This window comes from Cebus imitator, unplaced genomic scaffold (genome assembly GCF_001604975.1).
Source record: "Cebus imitator isolate Cc_AM_T3 unplaced genomic scaffold, Cebus_imitator-1.0 Scaffold95, whole genome shotgun sequence".
In the NCBI taxonomy this organism is placed as follows: domain Eukaryota; kingdom Metazoa; phylum Chordata; class Mammalia; order Primates; family Cebidae; genus Cebus; species Cebus imitator.
Window position 1 is genome coordinate 5,425,222 of NW_016107410.1, and position 25,893 is coordinate 5,451,114.

At 43.4% G+C, this 25,893-nt stretch overlaps 1 protein-coding gene across 7 annotated transcripts in view; it reads left to right on the plus strand.

Annotated features, from left to right (window-relative positions):
• MGAT5 (alpha-1,6-mannosylglycoprotein 6-beta-N-acetylglucosaminyltransferase) overlaps positions 1–25,893 on the plus strand; it is a 331,838-nt gene that overhangs the window by 261,593 nt on the left and 44,352 nt on the right. For all 7 annotated transcript variants that reach the window (XM_017536083.2, XM_017536081.2, XM_037741149.1 and 4 more), the window contains 2 exons: positions 12,357–12,506; positions 22,753–22,899. In XM_017536083.2, coding sequence (XP_017391572.1) covers positions 12,357–12,506; positions 22,753–22,899 — 297 coding nt within the window. The remainder of the gene's footprint in view (positions 1–12,356; positions 12,507–22,752; positions 22,900–25,893) is intronic.

The following is a 25,893-nucleotide window of genomic DNA, read 5'->3' on the forward strand; positions in this document are numbered from 1 at the left end:
TTATAAATAACAGAAATTTATTTCTTACAGTTCTAGAGGCTGAAAGTCTGAGATCAGGATGCCAGTATGGTTGGGTTCTGGTGAGGGGCCTCTTCCCGGTTACAGGCAGCCAGTGTCTCTTATCCTCACCTGGTGGAAAGAGTGAGCTAGATCTCTGTTCTCTTCTTAAAAGGGCACTATTCCTATCCATGAGAACTTCACTCTTGTGACCTCATTACCTCCCACAGGCCCTACCTCCTAGTACCATCACAGCAGGGATAAGGATTTCAACAGTGGGGATATGAATTTTGGGGGACACAAATAGTCAGTGACAACTCTCGACATGGGATGGAGAAGAAAGGCTTGGCTAGAATAGAACCACAAGGTTGAGAACTCATGAGGAGAATTCTGTGTAGTTGGAGTCACTTAACCACATTACTTCATGTCATCCTTTGGACTGCTCCAGGAGGGAGGGTGGTTATTACCTGAAGAGTCTGGGTACAGGTGGGTGAAACCACTTCCCGAGGGCACATAGCCAACAAAGGGAAATGTCAAAGTTCAAAATCCTGATTTCCTGGCTCTGGGTCCTTCCCCATTTTTCTTGTACCTTTCTTGTAACTTCCTGTAGGGTGTGTCACGTTGTCATTGGTAACAGGGCAGAGCTTCAGCACTCACAAGCTGCCTGAGAAATGGGAGGGCAGGGGAAGGACATAGAAAGTGAGAGATTTTCCAAAACCATTGACAAGTATGAGACCTCAGCTTTGCTTTGTTGGTGTGTTTTAATTGTTTCTGTTTTCAAACTGCTGCTTGCAAATTAGACACTTTAGCTGCTTTTCCTTTCAAATATTTATTTGCAGCATTTTAGATTCAAAGGTACTCTAATTAGTCTGATCACTTTTATTTTACTATCTTCTTGTTTTCAAGAAATCAAGAATGAGGTGAAGAAATTTCAAGAGGCATGTGATTTATTTTGAGGAGAGGGTTGGAGAGGGTATTTTTAACTTTTGTCTTAAAAATGAGCTCTTCATTTAAAGCCTGGTGGTCAGCTGTTCTTTAAAGGGATCTTACACTGCCATACCTGAATCAGAATCTCAGTCTATGTACCTCACAAACAAAGAGAGGTGCCTGGAATTTAGAAGTTTGTTCTTAGCTTGGTGGGAGCAGAGGAAGAAGCCCAAGAGAGTCTTATGTTTTAAATGGCCTAGTTTGTCACATGTCTGGTCCCAGCCTACAACAACAGCGTGTTGACACTGGTATTCTGAGGGGAGAGATTATGTTCATTATTACCAATGGACGCATCTGTCATCATGAAGCGTGGGTATTAATGCATATGGCGCGGGGCTGAGTGCCTCAGCAAGGAAATTTAGCAAGCACAGCCCTACAAGTAGAGCTTAAAACTAGAACTGCACCTTAGTGATGTGGCATGGTGGAAACCAACCTGTGACATCCCACCCAGAAGGGGGCACCCCTGGGTCAGTGAGCCCTGCACTGAGGACAGAAAGCCCTTTGGTGAGAGATGCCATCCCACATCTCAGGAAGGCATTGCATTTTCTGGAGGTCCATGGTGTGCACTGTCTCAGCCATAACTAAGTGCTGAGTAGAGTTCTTTCAGATGCATGAGCCTTGGGGAGAGTCAATGTGTGAGAGAAAGAGAATGTGCCCTTCACATAATAATTTTAAAATCTCATTTGTTTCTGTGAACATCCACATGAGATAATAGGGCAAGTTTAATATTCCCTCATTTTACAGATAAGAAAACTGAAGCTTGGAAACTTACTGAAGTCCCATAAGAAGTTAGTCAGAGAACTGGAATAAAAACCCAGATTACTTCATTCTTGACTCCAAACTGCCTGCTACATTTTGCACAAATGTGTATAGGGCCCTAGAAAAGGCCGGATTACCTCAGATCAGTGTGGGAGGGCTGGCCTGCCTGTGTAAAGGCTATTTACAGACAGAGACCAATTCTCCTGTCTCTGCTCTGAGTAATTAATGCCACCCCTTCTGTGAGACTGCTGGTAAGAGCCACCAAGCATAAGGATCTTCAAAAAGTCTTGTCTTTTTGAAGCACTGCTGTTTACCCTGCATATAATTATTATAACGTTGAGAGCTTCCTGGCACATGAAATTAGGTCTTACTTGGAGTCTGTCATCCCCCTGTGCAGACCATGAAGTTAAGAGCTGGGATGGCACCAGAAGGGGCATTGCGACCTGCCTGAGTCTGTTTGGCTGTCCCAGTGTCTCCAGATAGGTGCCTTATATTATTTATTGGGGCTTCCAAGAGAGGAACATCTCCAAACACTGCTATAGAATCATATGATAAATTATCTTACAGTAAATTAAGCACTGAGTGAAACTGTTTCAGCCCTTGACTCTGTGCTGCCATGCTTCTCCACAACATGGTGACCTGGTCTCCTGCTTTATGTAATTCAAAATCAAACTAATGGAGCTGGCCTGATTGGCGCCCCCTGCCGCCCCCACCTGCTGCTTTGGAAGGATCCAGGAAGAAGCACATGCACATTGAGTGGAGTTATAAACTCCTTACTTATCTGTGGTGCATTGAATTCAGGCTGCCCTTTTTATTCCTAACTGAGAGACTGGCAGGAACGTAAGGCCCTTGGGATGAAAGATGAAGGTGTGCACCATCCCATAGAAGCGGGCCCTGCCTCACGCTCCATTTTTCCTTTCTGGTTTCCCAGTGAAACTGGGCCTTCTCCACTCATCCCACCTTTCACATTTCTGCATAATTACTATATGTGAGGCGTGCCCATTGGGGCTGCCAAATGTGATTTTGCAGACAGGTCTTTTTCCCTTGGTTATAAGATAATTACAAGTAGAAAATTGGGAAATTACAAGAAAGCAAGTACTTTTCATCCTGGCCTGCAGAAATTGTGTTCTGCCAGTCACTGTGTGTGTTCTTACATTTTGCTTCATATGAAAAAAAGCTTTTTGAAATTAAAAAGTTCTTGATCAACTGAATAAAGATCGATTAACATCTGCTAATAGTATCTTTCAAATTGAATATACAAAGAGTATTGTTGGCGGGGCGCTGTGGCTCACGCCTGTAATGCCAGCACTTTGGGAGGCCGAGGTGGGCAGATCACGAGGTCAAGAGATCAAGACCATCCTGGCCAACATGGTGAAACCTCGTCTCTACTAAAAATATAAAAATTAGCTGGGTGTGGTGGTGCACACCTGTAGTACCAGCTGTTTGCTGAGGCAGGAGAACGGCTTGAGCCGGGAGGCAGAGGTCACAGTGAGCCGAGATCGCGCCACTGCACTCCAGCCTGGCAACACAGCAAGACTCCCTCTTAAAAAAAACGTTTATTGATCAACTGAATAAAGATCGATTAATATCTGCTAATACTATCCTTTAACATGAATATACAAAGAGTATTGTTTTGATGGAATCCCTCACAGATTTACAACACTTAACACTGGAAAACACAAAATGTAATATTATTTCTTACTAAGTGAAACCAATATGTAGATAGAATTCTTCCCCCTTCTTGTTACAAAGAAATACACTAAAGTGATTTAAAAGTATTAATTTGTATGGTATTATTTTTAATTTATTATTTACTGATGTGATTGGGTGGTACTTGGCTTCTGTGGTTAGTTAGCTTCCTGGCCTTTGGGGGCCTCAGTTTAATTGTCAGGAGAAGCCCCATCACACCCACTGCCAGCGTGACCATGCAGTGTTCCAAAACCCTGATGACTCTCACAGGATGGCCCTGAAATAATAGAAGGCAGTTCTCCCTTTCCTTTAAACAGTATCCGGCCAAAGCTCATCCAGATATCTCCTCCTCCCTTTCAGGAAGGAATACTCAGTCCATGATTTCCTGACCCTTTAGGGATTCTATAAAACATGGAATTTCAGTTTGCCAAGGCAAAACCTTCCACTGTGACAGCTCTCTTTGTCACTAAACAGTCTGTTTTCTGTGGTTACTGCCCAGGTAGGTGGAAAATAGAAAGCTCCTGGAGGAGTCTGCTGGCACATCTGGCCTGTGGTGGTGTGTTTTCAACCTTCCAGCCTGTTTTCTGCATGGTAGTGTAGCTGGTAGGCTTTCTTGCTTTAGGACTGTGTCAATCAGAGTAGATGAAGGAACATCATTATCCCTAAGTGACTGCATTTGTATTGAGGAAAAGAGAAACCAGCTCTGCAATTTGAAGGCCTCCTGCCTTTCTTAAAGCAGAAAGGAGGTCGTGTCAAAGGGCTTCTTGTTTTCACAAACAGGCTGGTGGTTCCCAAGGGTCCTTTAAGGGCCATTTGTTAAGTAGCAGAAAGCTCTGTGCTAAGGCAGAGAAAATCCAGAAAAACAGAAGTACTGGAAAATAGGGACCCACACTGACTAACCAGTTCAGACTGAGAGATGTAGAGTGGGCGTAAGCATTGGTTCCACATGGGCAGTGGTGTGAAGGTGCTAGCCAGCTCAGGACTCTCATGTCTAGCTTGTCCCATTTTATGGCTTTGGAGCAGTATTAGCACCTTATTTTTAAAAGCAAAGGTACATATTAAACTTCTTTTACATGCATTTTATTCCCACTGCTGGCCCAGCACTGCACATGTAATAGATGTCTAAAAGAACCATGAAGTGGTATTACTTCCTATTTATAGATGAGACATTGGCCATCAAGTTGCAAATACAGGACCAATTGCTGTTTCTGTACCACCCATTTAGCCTCAGAAATCTCCCTATGTCTGTCTTTGGACCAGAAACCACAATTCTCACCTACTTGGACAGTAGAGAATAATGAATAAAGTGCTTGAGGCTATTCTTCCCTCCCACATGTTCCCCGAGGTAGGCAAGTTCTAGAGCCACTCAGTATCATACTTGAGACACATTGCCCAAGATAAATTGTAATTTATATCAGATGAGCTCAAGCCAAGACTAAGTGTGGGGGCCAGTACATGAAAGAAAGCAGATTCCCTTCTTTTTAGTGTCCGAGGGCCTATAGGTAGACCACAGACTGGGCTGGAAACAAGAAAACAAGGTTCCCCTTATCGCACCATTGCAATCATTGAGCACCATCTTTTCTCCTAGAGAGGCATGGGTTTGAGAAGGAAGAGGAAGTGTTGAACAGGCTTTGAGATTCTTAGATTCCAAGGGTCTTTCAGAGCCTCACACGGCAAGGACCACCCCCATATATGTATATTCCTTGACCTTGTGTGGTTACTTGAGATAAAGGAACCAAGGACTGCACAGACTTTAAATGGTTCTGAAATGTAAATTAGTTTTGCTACACTGCTGAAATTCACAGAGATTTTCATTTTATAACTTACCTCCAATCTTGGAATAAAAGAATTTTTCATCTTTTTTGAATTTTAGTCTTCAGGAGCAGATGAGGTAGTTTATTTTCGTCTCTCTCTCCTTTCGTTTTCTTTTTTATTTACCTTGCAATTCCTAAGTGAACATGGTACCTAGGAGCTATATAAAAAGGAGGATGAATCAACCATAAAATATATCTTTTCAGGGTTGCAACTCTTTTTATTTTGTTTTTGATTAGAATATACACTTAGGTAATCGTGGACTTTAAGTTCCTTTGCTGGGAGCAGGTAGAAAGTGAAGGAATGCACCATGCCTGAGATCCATGTTTCCCACAAGTCCATAAGTGCTTTGTGGTTTGTGTGCCTGCCCTCTTTGTGTTTCTCACTCAGCCAGTATGTATTTACTGAGTGCTCACCCTGTGCCAGGCCTGTGCCGAGCCTAGTGTTCTGCCCTGGAGAAGTTCATACTTACAGCCATCTGGGAACATCTAGTGATAGTGGAACCCAAGCAGGAAGATGGTCAAGGCACAGAGGATACAGCAGTGACCTTCATCTGGGTGGATCCAGGACTGACTGGTTGTAAAAGAATAGGAGGCAGGAGTCCATCTAGAAGAAAAGGAGGGAGGAAGGAAGGGTCTTTGGGGCATCGGCAGTGGCAGGCCAGGTGTGAGAGAGCAGGAGAGGTTTGGGACTGAGGGATAATTTGAGTGTAGGTAGAGACCTTAAGCAAGCAGCAGAGGGAATAGTTGGGGTTAAAGCTGGAGATCTTGGCAGAAGCCCTGAGTGTGAAGGGCCTTGTGTGCAGCACTGGGAAGCCCTTTATATAGGGGAACAAAACTTGGGTTTTAGAAACTAGTGACGATGAGGAGGATGGGTTGAAGGGGTGAGAGCCTACAGACAATGTCTTAGCCCACAGCCTCTAGAAAGCAGGGCCTGAGACAAAGACCAAAGTACCAATATTTTGCTGCAGAGGGAGTTGCAAACCCAGGGCAGCAAGGATGAAGGAAAAGGGAAGTGCAGGGTAACAGATGGTGTGACTGACCATGCTGGGGGGCCACACAGACACAGCAGCACATTGGGCTGCCTGGACTTTCCCCAAAGCCGTACAAAGAGGAGCTCCGCCTTGGAATAGTCTGGCAGAGAGAAAGGAGGTGGGTTTTATTTGCCCTGCTCCTTCCTGTGTCCTGTTTGCCATCAACCTCGGTTCTAAAGCCCCTCTAGTTCTGCGATGCTATTTAGAAAGGAGGGCCCCACCACCCCATCCCATGATATAGCTTATTCCCCATCTGGCAGCAGAGGGTAGCCTGACTTGTGTGAGCACTGACTGAAAAAGAGAAGAGCAAGGGGAATCTGAAAGCACTCCTAAGGAGCGTGCCACTGTTCAGACAAGGAGCCCAGCCCAGACATTATGACAGTACTTCATGCCGGAGGGGGCAGGCAGAGCAAATGGAGGCGACCTGTAGTGGAGGGAGGTTTACAGCATCTTCATTCTGTGCAGTTGACAGCCCCAGCCTCAGCCTGTCTAGGAGTTATGTTACAGTAACAGTAAAGGACTCCCCTGGCTGGTTCTGGTCCAGGCATATTCTATGGCCTTGTGTTTCTTAAATAAAAAATATGGTTCATTATTGTATATTTGTAAAACCATGTAACAGGCCAATTTCCGTATTTGTGGGGAAAGAGGGGAAGGTGCTACAGGCTGAGTATCTTTTATCTAAAATGCTTGCCACCAGAAGTGTTTTTGATTTTGGATTTTTTAAGATTTGGGGGTATTTGGAAATACTTAACTGGTTGAACATCCCTGTTGCTGAAAATCTGAAATTCAAAATGCTCCAGTGCTCAGCAGTTTGGATTTTGGAGCATTTCAGATTCTTGGGTTAGGGATGTTCAACGTATACTTTAAAAATGATTAAAGTTCCACCGTGGCCAAAATCAAGCATCCAATCACAAGTGTACTTGCCAGGGCTCCTACTGCTGTAAATGATAGAAGCCTGACTTACTAGTTTAGGCCATAGCAGGGATTGGCTGACTGTTGGAACCCTGGGAAGGGCAAGGATGGCACCTGGGCTTAGGCATGACCTGAGCTGTGGGCCGAGACCTTACCACTCCTGCCTGTTAGGCCTTCTCTGTAGGACTTAAATTTTTCTCTGGCCTACGTGGGGTGGGGCACACACTTGCCTCTGCAGCCTGGTTTTGTCATTCTGGAGAGGGATTGACAGCACTTCCCAGGGAGGAGTACTACTGCCTAAGACTCACAGATGTTCACTACTGGAGGAGCCAACTTCAGGCTGAACTGCAGAATTTTTTAAATGACAGGTCATAAGGTGCTGCATGAATGAGGGAAAATGAAGTCCAGGAGGAATATGTGTTTCTGCAGTGAGGAGCAGAGGTGTTACTGGGGAGGATACTGCTATTCGCCAAAGAACATTCTTGTACCCTAATTTACCAGCTAAAAAGGAAGTTGGAGATCAAAGAGATATCTGCACCCCATGTTTATTGCAACACTATTTACAATAGCCAAGGTACAGAATCAGCCTGAGTGTCCATCCGCGGATGAATGGATAAAGAAAATGTGTACGTACACAATGGAATACAATTCAGCCATTTAAAAACAAGGCAGTCTGTAATTTGCAGCAACATGGATGGAGCTGGGGATCATTATGTTAAGTGAAATAAGCTAGACGCAGAAAGACGTCAAATGTTCTCACTCGTAAGTGGGAACTAAAAGAGTGGTCCTCATAGTGGTAGAAAGTAGAATGATAGATACCAGAGGCTGGGAAAGAGGGTAGGTGGGAATGAAGAGTAGTGAGTTAATGGGTACAAACATACAGGTAGATAGAAGGAGTAAGTTTTAGTGTTCAATAGCAGACCAAGGTGACTATAGTTACCAATACTGTATTGTGTATTTCAGATTAACTAGGAGAAAGAACTTGAAATGTTTCCAGCACAAAGAAATGATAAATGTTTGAGGTGATGGATACCCTAAATACCCTGACTTAATTACCTGTAGTATGCATGTACTGAAATACCACTTATACCCCACAAACTGTACAGTTATGTATCCATTTAAAAATGTTTTAAAATAAGTTGGGGAAAGTTTCTGATCCTCTGGTTCTGCATTCTACCACTCCCCCTGCTGTGGACTTACAGGAGTGTTGCTTAGATTGAATTGTTTTCCTAAAGCTTTCTCTTCAAGGTCTAAATATCTTACGACTGGTTCTGCACATGTACCTGCCTCCAGCTACGACCATAAACAGCTGAGGAGTCACTGACAACACTGCTCATTGACTCCAGCATGTGCTCTCCTTTTCCCTTGCATCTCCTCCCCCCAAAATGAGCTTAGGTAGATGTAAATTTTAATCAGTTAGATCAGTTGTTCTTAATGGGAATTTAAATTGAACTAGAGAATAAACCATTAGGGGGGCCGCTGGTTGCTCAGCTGGAACCTTTGGGCGACAGAGGTGGTTGCATACTGAGATGTGATACTCAGTGTAAGCCCCTTTTGACTGCTTCTCCAGAGATCTCTTGGTGATAAAGTTTTTGGAGCCGATAATTTTCTTTGACCTTAGTCTGTTAAGTTGGAGAAAGAAAGCTTTCTGAGAAGTGACCTTGATCCAGTTGTTAAATCAGTGGGACACCAAGGTCTATGGCATCACTTTCACTCTGGGGCTGGATGCCTGGATGACCAAAGTAAGGGAAGGGAAGTGTATGCTGGAAAATGTCTCTTACTTCTAACCTCCTCCCCACTTTGAGCCTTTCCATTAGTTGGGAAAAGGCAGACAAGGATACCCTTAATTTTTTTATTATACTTTAAGTTCTGGGGTACATGTGCAGAACATGCAGGTTTGTTACATAGGTATACCCGTGCCATAGTAGTTTGCTGCACCCATCCCCACGTCATCTACATTAGGTATTTCTCCTAATGCTTTCCCTCCCCTAGCCCCCTACCCCCTCCTAGCCCTGCCCTAGCCTAGCCCCTCACCCCTCGACAGGCCCTGGTGTGTGATGTTCCCCTCCCTGTGTCCATGTGTTATCATTGTTCAACACCCACTTATGAGTGAGAACACGCAGTGTTTGGTTTTCTGTTATTGGGACACCCTTAATTTTAAAAATCCTGAATACCCTGTATCTTAAACACAAAAGGTAAGAGTGTCCCTGAAAACTGAAAGGAATCCTTTGAGCACCTTGATGGCAAGAGTGGAATCTTGCACCCTGGAGAGGAAGATACCAATTTGATATTATGGAGGCAGAATATACAGGACTGTGACTAATTCAATGTGTTTGTGTGTGGAGCCTGAGAGGGACAGAACCACAGGTGCAAATCTGGTGTAGGTACTGGCTGGGAGTTTGGTATGAGAGGCTTTGGGGGCACCTTTACCTGGAATAGGTAGCGTGGTTCACCTCCACCAGGATTCCACTAAGAGAACTCCTACAAGTGGTAACAAGAGACCTGAGGTGGAAGTACCTAATTGTCACAACAGTGTCAAAGGCTAAAGTTATGCTTGAAACATTTTTTTTCCTCTAATTACCTGTTGGGATTTTTGCATTTGTGAAATTAGTAAATCCTTTCTGAAAGTAATCTCTAGTTTTGGATTTTACCATGCCTAAAAGTAAGTTCGTATACTTCATTAATTTTTACGTATACTTCTTTACATTTGCCCCAACTTGTCCCTTGTTATGCTTCAAGAAGACCCAGACTTTTCTGGAATTTAATGGCAATACATATGTAATCTAGTACCTTGTTACTTTTCCAGGCATTTAGTCTGGGAACCCTAATCTTGAGTCTGTCTGCAGTGGATATTTTTCACCAGGACAGGAACCCGATAGACCAGTTACTGATCTGCCCTGTAGCTCGCCACAGACATAGCCTAGGGGCCTTTAGCCCACCTTCACTAGCTGGCAACTGGCTTTTTAGGCGAAATGCCTCCTTTGCTTAAAGGAGAGATGCTTGTTCCCACCTACATCCCACAACTCCTGCTTCAAGGCCTGCAGAATGTCCTGAGAGGCCTCCTTTTAGATGAGTGAAATCTACCCAGAGTAAGCCAAATAAAAATATGAGGTGGGGTCTGGGAAGAGCTGTGTTTATTATAAGGATCCAGAGGGACATGAGGAACTTAGGGTAGGGCATGGCTGTGAGTGGGATCTGAAACAGAGCAGCTCCAGGCCCTAGTTTTTTCCTCCTGTGTCTCCCTGCTTTCTTTTCTCACTCTCTTCTCTCTCCTCTTTCTACTTATTCTCTTTCTACTCCCCTTTTTTTCTTTCTCTGTGTGTGTGTATCGTGCTTGCAGGGGCTGGGTTGGTTGTAGTCACGCTCTTGGATCCCACTTATTGCCGACTGTCTGTGTGTCTTCCCCTCTCCTTTAGCCTTTACTTGGTTCTTTTCCCATCCCACCCGCCAAAACTGGTAACCAGCTTCCTCAGAACTTGTTATCTGGCCCGCAATTGCCCAGACTCCAACACCCAAATGACCTTTTTGCTCTAAAGCGAGTGGCCATCTGGCAGTAACCTTCCTATATACAGGATTCTGAGTTCCCAGGAGAGCATCTGGTTGGCTCCCCTTGCCTTCCTGAGGCTGCTACATCATTCCTGGGCTGCTGGCCAGCCTAGCACTGGGTCCCCTCAGGTCAGACACACCCTGGGCCTATTAGCAGCCAGCAGTTGGGAGCAAAGTAACAAAGCCCCCTGCCTACTTAACAGGAGCTGTGGGTGGGGGCAGGAGTTACCAGATGCATCTAGCACAAGAACTCTTCAAACTAACATATGCCAGATAGGTGTAAGCTTCTGGACTAATTTAAAGGTACACATTTCTAAGATAATAAATTCAGCATCTTGCAGCCATACTAGATACAGCATGGAATTAAACTTTCAGTTCCACTGTTCATTTTATTTATATATTAAGGTGGGAAGGGTTGTCTTGCCCATGGCAGTCACCCTGGTGCGTGCAATGAAGAATGTGAACTGTGCTGTTTTTCCAGTCCTGAAGACTTTTGATATATCACTCGAAATGTTTCCCCTGAAGTTGAGGATCTCTTGTAATATCACCAGGGCAGTGAATGGCAGAGACCAGATCATGAACCACCTCAGTTAGAGCCTGCCTCTGGGCTTCCCTGCGCTCTGTGGCTGCTGATACCACACCCCTGTGTCCCTTGTGGTCTTAAGTCACAAAACCAGCTATTATTAGATTTGCCTGGAGTGTCTGAAAGCAGGCTTAGAATGAGGAAACCTTGTCCCACTTTTATACAACTGGAAAACATTACAGAACTTTTTGAAAATTTCCCAAAAAAAAGCAAAACCCGCAAACCCCAGCTTGTACAATTTAGTCACAGGGAAACACATAGAAGTAGAAAAAGTGAACTTGCTTCCACTTCACAGGTGGTTTTGATTTGGAAAACGTGCCTCAAAATTCAGTGCCTACAAATACAAGAAAGGGGGTTTGGTTTTGCTTCTAATAATATAAGTAAAACTACTCTTGAATGTTTCAGAGCTCATCAAAAGTTACATTTATTCTCTTTTTTCTACATTTGTCTACCTGAGTCTTCTCATTATCTCTCTAGCTGTGAGAAACTCTCATCTTCCCATGATCCGACTTAGGTGGGATCCAGTTCTGACAACATGAGTTAATCATCACTAGAAACATTGGCAAGAGCTGGGAATGTTTGTATTCCTCAGGGACAGCTTAGCATCGCTGGGTAAATATTCCAGTCCAACTGATGGCCTTCCCCAGGCTGTCCTTCCCCAAACTTCCTCTCCTAGAGGTAGGAAGAGCCAAAAGCAACTGTTAGGTCCCTGGTAATTTACAAACAAGGATGATACCTCAAAATATTTGGCTACTTATTTCTTCTTGTAAAATTATACAGTTGGTATTCAGTAATATGTTGCCATATAATGTGTTTCTTCTTAAAAGATTATGCAGTGGCTATATGACTGTTTATGCCCTCAAAGTCCAGCCAGATTACATTTAAAAGAAATTTTAGCAGCAGTTTGATTGCCAAATTCCTGTGATCTCCATATTAAGAACTCTGTGGCCTCTAGTCTTAGAAGTTCTGGTCCATGACACAGGTTGTTATGCAAATGAAAGACAAAGAGAAATGTCTTCTACTTGTTCTCCTCTTTAGAATAAGAAGATCTACTTGGACATTATTCACACATACATGGAAGTGCATGCAACTGTTTACGGCACCAGCACAAAGAATATTCCCAGTTACGTGAAAAACCATGGTATCCTCAGTGGACGGGACCTGCAGTTTCTTCTTCGAGAAACCAAGGTAAAAATTCACCAGGGATGCAGTGTTCAGGTTGTTACCATTGGCTGTGAAAATGGGATCAGAATATTTCATGCTTGTTTTACAGTGCTGCAGTAAGCTCTTTCGGCTATTTTGGGGCAGCAGTTTGCAAGACCAGTGTCAACTGAAGAGTCAGTGAATTGTAGAATGAAATTGTTACAAGTTTTGCTCATTGATTTAGTCAAAAATTGTATTTCCTGAGGACCTATCAGTGTTAGGTGTCAAGCAAGGGGCTAGGGAGAAGGCTGTGGATGGAAAAGGTAAGACCCTGCCTGGAAGGATGGACCTTCTGATGGAGCAGTGGTTTTCAAAGTAAGCCAGGGTATTGAACTCTCCCCCAACCCAATTATCACTATTCAAAGAGTGGGTTTCCCAACCAGCGTTTCCTCATACCTCTTTGTTGAGCAAGTATGCATTAGACAGTGAAGAAGTTTAGATAAGGGCAAAGTCCCTGTGGGCTCAGGAAGCAGAGCAAGTGTCAGGAGAGATGCAAGAGATGAAAGATGGATGGGGTGTAGACACACCTGGCATTTGGGCCAGACAGGAGTTAGAGTCAGATGGTGGAAGTGCAGATGCCCTATTCAGGAAAGAGCTAGAAGCCAACCCAGCTAATCTAAGTGCTGAAAAATAGTGGAAGGCAAAATTGGATTGGGGGGAGGAGGGTCTGATTGGCACAGATGGAGGCAGAGTTTAGACCATGTGGTGGAGGTAGCCGGGGATGTCCCTCAGGATCATTTTGCTCAGCAGTAGCATGAAGACCTGTTGCTTTGACACTGTGGGGAAGTCCACCCAGTGGTCTGTGTTCTTTCTGTAACTCTGCCATGGAAGTACCAAATAAAGTTCAGGGAGTTGTGAAGAAACGAGAGTTTGGCCTTGAAAGATTGGCTGGTACTTCAGTGTATTAGAAAAACTCCATCCGGCATATTAATAAGTTTTTATTTATGAATTTCACAAATATTAAGTAGCTGCAAAGTGCTAGGCGTTGTACAAGGGATACAGGTGTGAAGAAGGCACATGGATCCCTCTCGTGGTGTGCTAAGCACAAGGAAGGTTATTATCAGTAGTGCATTTCTCAGCTGTCATCTGTGGTTCACTTTGTTTTCATGTTCAAGGGAGGGGAGAGAGGTTGAGCAGGTGGACTTCTATGGCATAATCTCGATTGCCAATCATTATGTGATACTTCATTTATAAAAAGTGTATTCACATATGCTATCTTCTTTGATTCTCACAACAGCCTTAAGAGGTAGATAAAGCAGGTATTATTGTTAACTTTATTTTGAACATGAGGAAATAGGCCAGAGAGTTTGGCTTGCCCACAGTAAACTGGGGTCAAGTCTTGGAGGTGGCCCTAACTTATGATTTTTTTATTGCAAATAAAAGCTCTGCTAGGCCCTTGATGTACTATCCTCATAAACACCCGAACTTAAGAACACTAAATAGACACCTATTAGCCAGAAGAATATATATCTCCTCTTTGCCTTAGTTTCTCCATCTATAAATGCATTTGATCCTTCTGTGTCCAAGGTATTTGTATGATGCCACAAATAAAATAGTTTGACAAATTCTTTAGCCTTTTGGCCAAAGACTTGGTTTGTTTAAAGATTTTATTTCCTTCCAAGGTCATCTGCAGTCTGATGACTGTTTTTGGTTATCCGGGAGTGAAGTGTGTTCTCTAGTTTTCACTGTTTGCTTTCCATCACCTTCTGTCATAGGCTGACATTTTAGAATCATCCGAATGTCTGGGCCCTTTAATGGCAGTACTATTTTTGCCATTTGTTTCATTTTACTTTTCTCCACATCAGATTGTGGAAAGGGCTTAAGCTTCTTTAAAACCATTTGGCAGAGCTGGTTTTCAGCAGCGTGTCATTGCTGTCTCGCACACTTCTATTAACCCAACCTCATGAATGTCTCTCTCAGCTTCACAAATTTTAAAAGAACCCTTACTTACCTACCATCCATTACCCTGTCAGAGTCTAGGAAATAGGCCAGAGTGGAGATCCCTGATGTCCAAGTTTGCGTAATGAACAAGGATTGCAGGCTGAAATAAAGAGCATGAGGGGTATATGTTCATCCTTGAAAAACTGGGACCCGCGTGCAGTGTGGCACTGATCCCATTACCTGTTGCCTGCTCCCTGACTAAAGTATATTAAAATACTCTGAGTAGAATCATATCTCAGACATTTGGCAAATATGACAAGAATGGGGCAGTGTATTGCTGACTCACCTCACACCCAGCACACAGCCGCAGACTCCACAGTGAATGAACCTTTGGCTTTGAAATAATTACATGAAAAACCAATCAGGCTTTGCATCTATAACCCTTTCTGTTTCTGATGCCTTTCTCTGTGTCTCTGAGCAATTAAAAAGCCATTTATTCTAATCCACATTGGAAAGGGGAACTGGAGCTGCTGAGAAGCAAATGTCTGCAGCATGAACAGGATTCACATACTTCTTGGACTCCTTACTGGTGAGAGAAGCAGGGCTGATCTCCTCAAGAGGGTTAGAGACATAGAGAGATGATTGATGCTTAATCAGCTTCTGACTTATTATTTTTCTTTACAAGCCATCTTTGAATCTCTGCACCAAGCTTAGGAAACCCTCCGCTCAGCAGAATTTTGTCCTGGTATGCCATTAGGGGTGCAGGCGTCGTTAGTAGCCTCTTGCTTCAGGGAACCTGTGAAGATGGAAGGAATTCAACATAACACTAATACTGGGGCTAAAAGTGCCAGGAAGTTGTTGGGATCTAGCAGACCCTTCTAATTGGGGTATGAATTTGGATGAATGAATTATTTATTACATGACCACAGGCGAGTCATTCAGTCCAGCAACCTCCAGGAGTGCAGTGTAAGCCAGCAAATTAGAATTCACTAGGGTGGCATGTTTTTATTTTTGGCTTAAATCTCCATCTCTTTTCAGTTGGCTTCTTTCTTTATCTTCCTGGCTTTAACCTCTTCATATCCACCTCCCCCAGTCTTCCTTATTTCATATATGATACTGAATAGTACATTTGCATCTGGAGCTCACTCAGTGGTTTGTGAGCTGGACCAGTACTGTCCTTTCTACAGTTGAAAACATTGTGACTGTGGGGGAAAAAAACGAGGCAAAGCTGCGGCTTCTGCACGTGCTGTTGCTGTCCCCCTTCTGTACCCAGACCTCCACTCAGTAACCTCTCCAAGACTTGGGTGGGTCATGACAGTCCTACAGTATTTCCCCATCATGTCAGCTTATCAGCTTACCTGTGGGACTCACCTAGGAACCTGGGCAGGCCTGGCAAATAAGCAGTATGTGCGCCTCTGACCCATCTTATCCTCATGCCTGACTGTGCCATCCTGCCCTCCCCACCCCCCGCAACTATGTCTCTTCTTACTGAACTTGGATATGGTCAGAAACCTGTCTGAGGCGGGTGCAGTGCAGTAGCTCACACCTGTAATCTTAGCACTTTGGGAGGCTGAGGTGGACAAATTGCTTTAGCCCAAGAGTTCAAGACCAGCCTGGGCAACGTGGTGAAAACCCATTTCTATAAAAAATTAGCTGTGCATAGTAGCATTCACCTGTAGTTCTAGATTTTCTGGAAGCTGAAATGGGAGAATAACTTGAGTCCAGGAGGCTGAGGTTATGGTGAGCCGAGGTCACCTGCACTCCATCCTGAGTGACAGAGGGAGACCCTGTCTTTAAAAAAGGCTGTCTGAAAAACCCAGGGCTTGAGGCAGCAGACCCTCATGCAGCTATGCAGCTATGCAGCTATGTGAGGGGAGACGGCCTTTGCTTGTTCTATCCACAGGTGCATTTACACTGCCTGGCTTATAAAAGGTATTTAGATGATTGTAAAAAGAATGAAGGGGCTGGACGCAGTGGCTCACAGCTGTAATCCCAGCACTTTGGGAGGCCAAGGCGGGTAGATCACGAGGTCAGGAATTCAAGACCAGCCTGGCCAACATAGTGAAACCGTATCTGTAGTAAAAATACAAAAAAAAAAAAAATTAGCCGGGTGTGTTGGCAGGTGCCTGTAGTCCCAGCTACTTGGGAGGCTGAGGCAGGAGAATCACTTGAACCCTGGAGGCAGAGGTTGCAGTGAGCCAAGATTGTGCCACTGCACTTCAGCCTGGGCAACTGAGAGAAATTCCATTTCAAAAAAAAAAAAAAGAAGGAAGGAGTCAAAAGGAAACACACTGACCATCTGGGATCTCTGAGATTTCCTTCTGTTCTCATATGCCATGTGCCTAGAGCTGTAAGATCTCCCCAACTAGGGGAGATACAGTATCCTTTTGATACCCCATGCCTGCCTTTCTGTGATGTTGCCTACATCTCCAGGCCCTGTGAGTGATAGTCCAAGAGTTTGCTTCCTTAGGGGGAGCAGTCCTTCTATTTCTATTACTGATTCCCATTTGCCTTCAGGCAGCCAACTGAAGCAGTTTTCATCCTAGTGAGCATACTGCAAGTCATTTCCATGCCATCTACACGGGGGAAAAAATTGTATGAACACATACATGCCTCCTTCCCTCTCCCCCATCTATATGTGCATGTAGACTGAAGAGTATACAGAGGTGTGAGTCAGTAACTTGTCTGACTTTCAGAGCAAAAGCGCATCCCCACACCCAAATATGCACCACATGTTCAGCCTCTGTGCAGAGACATTTGATTGCTGGAAAGATCCAGTCTTGTATTTATTATTTTGCTCTTTCATCCAGCAAGTAAGTATAATATTAAGTATTAGATATATTCTAGGCCTTGGTCTAGACATTCTGGAGACAATGATGACTCAAGCAGTTTTGCCTACAAGGAGCATACAGGTGTGCTGGAGAAGGAAAGCAGGTAACTGTAACAATGTGAAAAGTACACAGGTAGAACTAGTAATAATTTCAAATAATGATACCAACATAAAACCTTATTGTCACGCTGTGAGTGGGGCCAACAGTTCAGCTGTGTAAAATGTGGTCCTGTGATTTGTGAAATCAGTGTAGTGGGTGGGGTGGTCCCATTCAGAAGACAGGAGCCACTGTCCACGGCTTTCTATAGCAGTAACAGCCATTATGTCTCCCCTCTACCATGTGCTAAGCCCTATGCTAAACCTTTCCTGTGTATTCTGTGTATTCGCTCTTTTCTTCACAAAAACCCAGTGGTCTTAGTATTGTTAAAACAGTACCATTTTAATGAAGCAGCCACTGAGGCTCTGGTGGTGAATAAGCCTGTTTTGCTGCTTCCCATGTTGGGAACTGAGGGGTTGTCCTGGTGTGGAATTTGTGTGAGAGAGGCGTGGTCAGCAAAGGGTCCTCCCAGGAGGTGATGCCTGAGTGGACTTTTAATGGTAAGCACTTCAGGCTGGCCCAGCTGAACATGTTCAGCATCTACTTAAGGTTTAAATTTATACAAATACTCTTTTATTTCCCTATCTCCAAGTTAATACATTTACAAAGTGAATTGTAATGCATTTGATTTTATATTGGGGCTTTCAAATGATCAAAACTCAGGAACTTTTTATCTTGATGCTGTTGTTTGTGGTTTGGTTTTTTGAGATGGAGTCTCTCTTTGTTGCCCAGGCTGGAGTGCAGTGGCGCAATCTCAGCTCTCTGCAATCTCCGCCTCCCGGGTTCAAAGGATTCTTCTGCCTCAGCCTCCTCAGTAGCTGGAACTACAGGTGCATGCCACCATGCCCGGCTAATTTTTGTATTTTTAGTAGAGATGGGGTTTCACTATATGGCAAGGCTGGTTTCGAACTTCTGACCTTGTGATCTGCCTACCTCAGCCTCCCAAAGTGCTGGGATTACAGGCGCAAGCCACCACACCTGGCCTATTGTTGCTGTTGTTTTGTTTCTAAAAGGGTATTTAGGTAGCTGGGCATAATCAGCCAGCTGGTCTTCAGGAAATAGTCTTTGGTTTAGCAGGGGATGTTGACAAAATCTGCTTTGAGCATGTAAACACACTCCGTGAATCTCCTTATCTTTGCCTCCTTGTCCCTTTCAGCTCTTCCCTAGAGAGTCTTCAGGTCATGAGTCACGGGCTTGTGGAGCTCTTACAAGGATAGCGCCAACCTGGATGTGAGAGAGTTGGGTCACTGTTTATCTCTCCCTTAAGCATCTGGTACCTGAAAGAAGGCAGATGGCCAGAGAGGGACTCTTTGGGGTACATAAAAGCATCACATTTTGGAAAAATTGTCTTCTTCATACCCAGCCCTTGTCGGGGCTATTTTTAAGATATGAAAGGATAGCTATTACCAGAAACATTAATATAATGATTCCCAGTCATTGTGTAAAAAATAAAGCTTAGCCATAGCATGTGACTCATGGAACTGGCTTATATGGCAGTCACTATAAACCGTATCATCTCTTATCTCTCTTCTGATGAATGTCCCTCCCCTTTTTTTAGTACAGGTACTTTATGAAACAGTGAGAACTCATAAATGCACATGCAGGTGCTGAACATCTTGTAAAAAACCCATAGACATAACTCCTGCACACGTAAATTCCATCTAAACAAACAAGGCCATGATATGTGTGTGGCTGCCTGAAGTTACATATGGATTTGAACTTGAGTGACTGTTTACTGAATGCTTACTAAGTGCCAAGCCTTGGAATGAATCCTTTTCATATACTAGCTCATGTAATCCTCACAGCATCCCCATGAAATAAAACACTATTATTTTATCCATTTTACACATGAAAAGACTGAGGTTTAGAAAGCTTGTTACCTAGACAAAGGTCCTATAAATAGAGAGCATAGATTATAAATGAGCCTTAAAGAATCCATAGACAGAAGCACCTAGCAATTTGTCACTGTTACAGACCTGGTAAACGATGGAGCCAGGCCTTGAAGCCTGATCTGACTCCAGAACCTGTGCTATTAATTACCACATTGCCCTGGCCACTTTGTGCCAATAATGAATTTATCATTTCATCTGGTGAACCGGTGGTGATTCATTGCTCGGTTTCCCGCTGGAGTCACCACACTAACTGTGCTAATTGAAACTGGTCTGAGAAGTATGTGTTGAGTATGCATTTCCTATTTAGGATTATCCTCCACGTTCCCCATCAGGAGTGAAACTGACCAAGCCCATGGATAAAATCCCCTTTATCCATATTTAAAGGATCCTTACTTCACTTAGCAGTTTAAAACAATTGTTTCTTCTTTCACAGAGTGGGAAAATCTGAGTGGTTTTACTGGATCCTTTGTGGATGTGTAGGAATGTCCCAGTCTTATACCATGAAGAAAACGTGTGGTGCTTCATCTGTTCTCTCTGTTTAGCATTAGTTCAAAAATTTAATCTTAGAGCACCAATTCCTCTGTGTAGAAATACTCATTGATGGAGCTAGAGTCGCAGCCATGGAGATATTTTGTCATCTGGAACATCCTTATTAGATTCTGGGCTTCTGAAGGCCAGGTGAAGTATAAATGAAATATGGCCAGTTTTCTCCGGCAGAGTTAAGCCTTGGCACTTGAGTACATTCTTGCAGTGTGTCTTTTGCTTCCTTGCTAAGGAAATTGGTAAGTAGGCAGAATAGCAGGGGATTAGGGGAAAAGCAATTCAGTGTGGTTAAGGTGCCGGTGTGTGGCAAGACCATAAGCGCATGGAAGTTTACAGAGTGCTGTTTGGTGGTGATGAACTCTCTCTGCCTATTGTCTTTTCATTCAGACATCAGATGTGCTGTTTGATCTTAACACATCTGCTCCATTGGAATGTCACAGGTAATAAGTACACAAGAAGCAAGAGAAAAATTGCTTATTTACTGAAGTGACAAAAAAAATTATTTTTGTGTCTCCAAGTAATTCCTTTCCTACAATCTTAATTTGTGTGATAAAAAGCTCATTGCCAGGAAATTATATAGCATTTGCTTAGGCTTCATCCTGAACACATGAGGCTTGGTAGAGTTACCCTAAAGTTTTTATTTTAGGTGTCCTGAGATATTCTGGTGCTCAACGGGCAGAAGAAATGGTTCATATTGTTATTCAGGTGTTATTAAACCTAGGTCACATTCAAGTCCATTAAGCAGCAGCCTCAAATCCTGTTAATTAATAGGTTCAGATTGGTTGGTCTAAAGAAGCTAATTAAATTTTCTCCCAAGATTTTCTATTTAAATAGACAAACATTGCGCTGCTTGCATTTCCTCCAGAGCTGGTCTTTGAAATTTAGAGTTGATAAAGGTATCCATACTTGATGGCAGGCCTTGATTTTCAGAGGTCAGGAAGCACTGTGGTTCTCTGACTAAACCTGCAGAGATCCTGATCTGCGTCTTCTAGTACCTTTCTTCTCAGTCAGAAAGTTCTGGACTCCCTGTGATACCTTGCGCCCAGCCGTGGCCTGACAAAAGTTATCTGTTTTCCACTGGAGAGCTAGCACATCCTCTAGGAGAGGGCAGATCACAGAGATCACAAGCCTGGAGTATAACAACCCTGGATTCTTCATATTCCATAAAGCTGGGACATCCTGGGACTAGTACATCCCACTGTTTTCTTCCATTTTTTTCTGAAGCCGTCAGATCTCCCCCACCCATGAGCCACCTGCCCAGGCCACACCCCATAGTTAAAATTTCTCTCTGACAATCTCATTTCTGTTAGCTGTATAATAAGAGTAAAATGCAGAGCAGGAGCTTCCTAGTGATAGTAGAGCTCTCCTTTATCCTACAGCTTCCAGGCTCCTAGCTACCAAGTTTTCCTCATCACCACCCCCACGCCTCACCCGTGATCTCCGGTGGTTCTACTGCTCAAGGGGAAATGACCCAGCCAGCATTAGGAGGAGCTCTGCTGGCCTCTCAAAGCTTCTTTTCTCCCTAACTCCCTGCCCTGTGGATGTCTCTGGCATTACGATCATGTGGTTTGCAGGAAATAAAAGTTTATTCTTTTAAAAAACCAAAAAGATTGAGTACCCTGTTGTGTGCAAAACAAAAGTGAATAGGACCAGAAAACCTGAGATGTTAGTGCTTTGCCTCAGAATTCCTTCACAAGCTCCCTGGTTTTCCAGTATGTCACATATGGGCTGTGCTCAGGGCTGGCCTGACACATGTAGCCCAGCAGCTTTGGCCTGGCACCCTCCAGCTGAACCTTTCTACATGATGGTTCAGTTAGAGCAGCTGCAAAGAGAGGAGAGCTGGTGAGAAATAGGGGATTACTGTGAAAAGACAAAGGTAAAAGACAGCCCAGCATGCAGCTAAATCTAGTTGAGCCATCTCCTTCACCCCAGCACTTGGCCATTTGGTAGGTGATGCTCTGTGTGAGGGCAGAAGGAAAGGATGCCCTGGGGCCCAGTTATCCTTTCTCACTTAATGTGCCTCTGGGGACTAGAACAGAACAGGCTCCTTGATGCGGGTAGGGAGGACACAGCTTCATCAAGCCCAGGTTTGGACCCTGCCCATCAACAACCTGCGGTGCTCCAGCAGTGAGAAGTACACCCACTGAGATGGTATGTGCCGAGGCATTTCTGGGAGCAGTTATTTCATTTTTGGACCCAGGAAATCAGCACCACTGAACTGCATCTTGCCCCCCTTTGTCATTGTGGCTCCGAGCTGCGGTGGTTGCTCTGAGGACTGAGAGCAAGTTGTTGCTGCCATCTATGGTCTGTCTTGGGGAAGCACATGGTTTGCCTGCTGGAAAGGGAAGCAGCTGCCTTGCAGATTGAGCAACACAGCACCCTCTCTCTATCTGAGGGGAAAATAAACACCAAGATGTTGGTGTCCCCCAGTGTCAAACCCATTATGAAAACCTGTGTTTACTGACCTACCATCATTTTAAAGCAGTTCCATTTGAACTGCAATCAAATCTCCAAGTGACCTTTCTGTCCCTCCGCCCAGCATTCCTGAAAGGGCCTGTTGTTTCTTTGGTTCAATGAAGAAACCTTCTGTTTAGTTAAGCAAGTGTTTTTCCAGTCATGTCTCCTGGTGAGTTACAGAAAGATTATTGTTGGGTCGTGGTGGTGGTGGTGGTGGTGGTGGTGGTGGTGGTGGTGTTTTCTTTAATACCCCAACCTCCCTAACCCCTTGATATCCCCAGACACTTAATTTTTTTCTTCCTTAGTGGAAGAGAGCACAGTGAGCTGAGCAGCTTTGTGGAGCCTTTAAAAGTTTGTCGTTTTTTCAGATCCTCGTGTAAGCTGACTTCTCTCTGCCCCACTCCCTAGGGCCTGGGAGTCTTCCAAAGTGAGGTGTACACACGGGAATGGGCCACAGAACCGCCCCCTGCAAGCCAGGAATGCGCGTCCTGCCTGATATGTTTATATAGTGTGTGGTTTTCTGTCTTACAGCTGTTTGTTGGACTTGGGTTCCCTTACGAGGGCCCAGCTCCCCTGGAGGCTATCGCAAATGGATGTGCTTTTCTGAATCCCAAGTTCAACCCACCCAAAAGCAGCAAAAACACAGACTTTTTCATTGGCAAGCCAACTCTGAGAGAGGTAAGCATCTATCAAAAGTATTCTACTTTGAATAATATGAATAATAGCTATTTATTGAGTGCTGGTGTCGATATTAACTTTATTTAACTTGGTTGGGTGGGAGATGAAGATGTGGAGGCTTAGAGAGACAAGTGACCTGATCATGTCATCACCTTTCGAGTTAGGGCCAGTATTTGAATCTGTTTCTGCCTTCACCAAGTAAGGGATCTTGACACTCTGCCCCAACTCTAGCTTACTGTAAACTCAGACATCCTAGCCTTCTGCTTATAGCTGAACTCTGATTTCCTGAATGTTCGGAGTTCAAGGAGTGAGGTCAACTGGTTAGCAGATACATATGGAGAATCTGCTCCCTGTGATGGGCTTTGGAGAATAAAAAGTGGGCTGTGGGAGTTTTCAAAGAACGTCAACCTCAGGATACCAGGACTATTGTGGGTAGTTGAAGTAATGTGACTTATTTTTCACCCACCATCCCGAGATGTAATCCTGACATTGCTAGAACCATTTACAGAAGCCTCATTTGAATTGCCTTCAGAGATCCTGTTGAAAATCTGCAGTGTGTGATGCATCACCGTTGAGGGTAGCTGGATTTGATTTAGGGCAATAAACAAAAGTCTTTTACAGCTAAGTGTGAGTGATCAAGCTGGATGTTTATGCATCTGTCAGAAACAGGTGTGTGCAAGAAACCATAAGATTGATTTTCTCATTATTTCTGTGTAGTTAGTAGTAAGTGGCTCTGTAGGCTGCTTAGAAAGGTAAGTCATAGCAGCATCCTTGTCATTCAGGGCCTTTGATTGGGGGATTACATTGATGAGCAGCCCTCCTATGGCATATCAATGTAGAACGACAGTTTATAAAACATAAATTTTTCAGTTCTGCCTTTAAACCCTCTGAGTCATTTTCTCTCCCCAAGAGTAAATAAGGTGCATTTTCAGTGATTATTTTTTATTGGTCAGTCAGAAACCTTGACAATTCACAGAACTGATTGTTTTGAGAGTTATTTTTCTCTGACCCTTTCTGTCATTGGTGAAATGGCCAAAGGAGATAGAAGATCAATAAGATCCATAGTTTATCTACGAAAGGTTAATCTGTGGCCCAGATAACCAACAAGGGTTACCTGTGTATGTGTGTAGGTGGGAGATGGGATGGGGGAGGTTCCTTCTAGAATAATAATTTGAATTCTTCATTTGGGGAGTGGTTTTGTATTAAGAGGTCAGTTTGTTCATTCATAATTCAGCAATACTTAATGCACATCTGTGTGCTAGGCGCTATCTGTGTGCTAGGCGCTATAGGAAGTGATAGGACATAGAGACTAGGGACATTCAGTCTGCCATGAACCTATTCTTTTGAAAAGTTTAAAAAGATGCTACCCAGCAGTGAAAATATCTCAGTTTAGTAATCTCTGCTTTAGCATGTGACTGACTTGTTTGAAACTTTGGAGTTTGGGGTAGAACAAAAACGAATAAATCATTCCTTGGGTTTTTTATTTATTTTTGACAAATAAATATATTTAAGGTGTACACCTTGATGTTTTGATAAATAAAAACATTGTGAAATAGTCATTACAATCAAGCTAATATCCATCAGCTTACATACTAAGTAGATTTTTTTTTTCATGGCAAAAACACATGATCTCCTTTTTTGGAAAATTTCAAGTATGCAATGCAGTATTGTTAACTGTAGTCATAATGCTGCACACTAGCTCTCCAGAACTTACTCAACTTGCTTAACTCAAACTTTGACCAACGTCTCCCCAGTCCCCGTGCACCAGTCTCTGGGAATCACAAATCTATTCTCTGCTTCTGTCACTATTTTACATGCCACAACAATGTGGGATCATGCAGAATTTTCCTTCTGTGTCTGGCTTATTTCACTTAGCATAATGTTTTCCACATTCATCCATGTTGCCACCAGTGATAGAATTTTCTTCTTTTGCAGGCTGAATATTTCATATACATGTAATTTGTTTATCCATTTATCCACTGAAGACCACTTAGTTTGGTTCCGTATCTTGGCCATTATGAATAACGCTGCAGTGTACATGGGAGTGCAGATGCCTCTTTAACATACTGATTTTAATGGCTTTTGATATATACTCAGCAGTGTGATTGCTGGCTTATGTGGAGTTCTATTTTTTATTTTTTGAGGAACCTCCATTTTCTTTGTCATTATGGCTATAACATGATATTTTCACCGGCAGGGTACCAAGTTTTCCTTTTTTACCACATTCTTGCCAGGTACTTTCTATCTTTTGTCTTTTTGATAAAAACCATTTTAACAGGCATGAGGTGATATCTCCTCGTGGTTTTGATTTGCATCTCCCTGATGATGAATGATGTTGAGCACCTTTTCATATGTTTGTTTGCCTTAAGTATATCTTCTTTTGAGAAATGACTTCAGATTATTTGCCTGTATGTATGTGTGTGTATATATATATATATATGTATGTATGTGTATATATACATATATACACATACATACATATACATACATACATACACACACACATATAACATTTTGTTTATTCATCTGTTGATGGATATTTGGGTTGTTTACACCTTTGGCCATTGTAATGCTGCTATGAACAGTGGTATACAAGTATTTTTAGTCTCTGCTTTCAATACTTTGAGGAGCCTACAAGTAGACTTGCTAGAATTTACTTTTTATTTTGAAATAATTTTACTGGTACAGAAAAGTTGCAAAAATAAAACAGAGTTCAGGCATGCCGTTCATCTAGCTGCTGCTATGGCAGCTTCTACAAAACTACAGCACAGTGGTCAAAACCAAGAAATTAACATTGGTACCATAGTATTGTCTAAACTACAGACTTTATTTGGACTTCACCAGTTTTTCCACTAAGATCCTTTTTCTGTTCCTGGATCCAGTTCAGGACCCACATTGCATTTAGTAGTCGTGTCTCCTTAGTCACCTCTGACCTGTGACAATTCAGTCTTTCACTGTCACCCATGACCTTACCACTTTTAAGGAACACAGGTA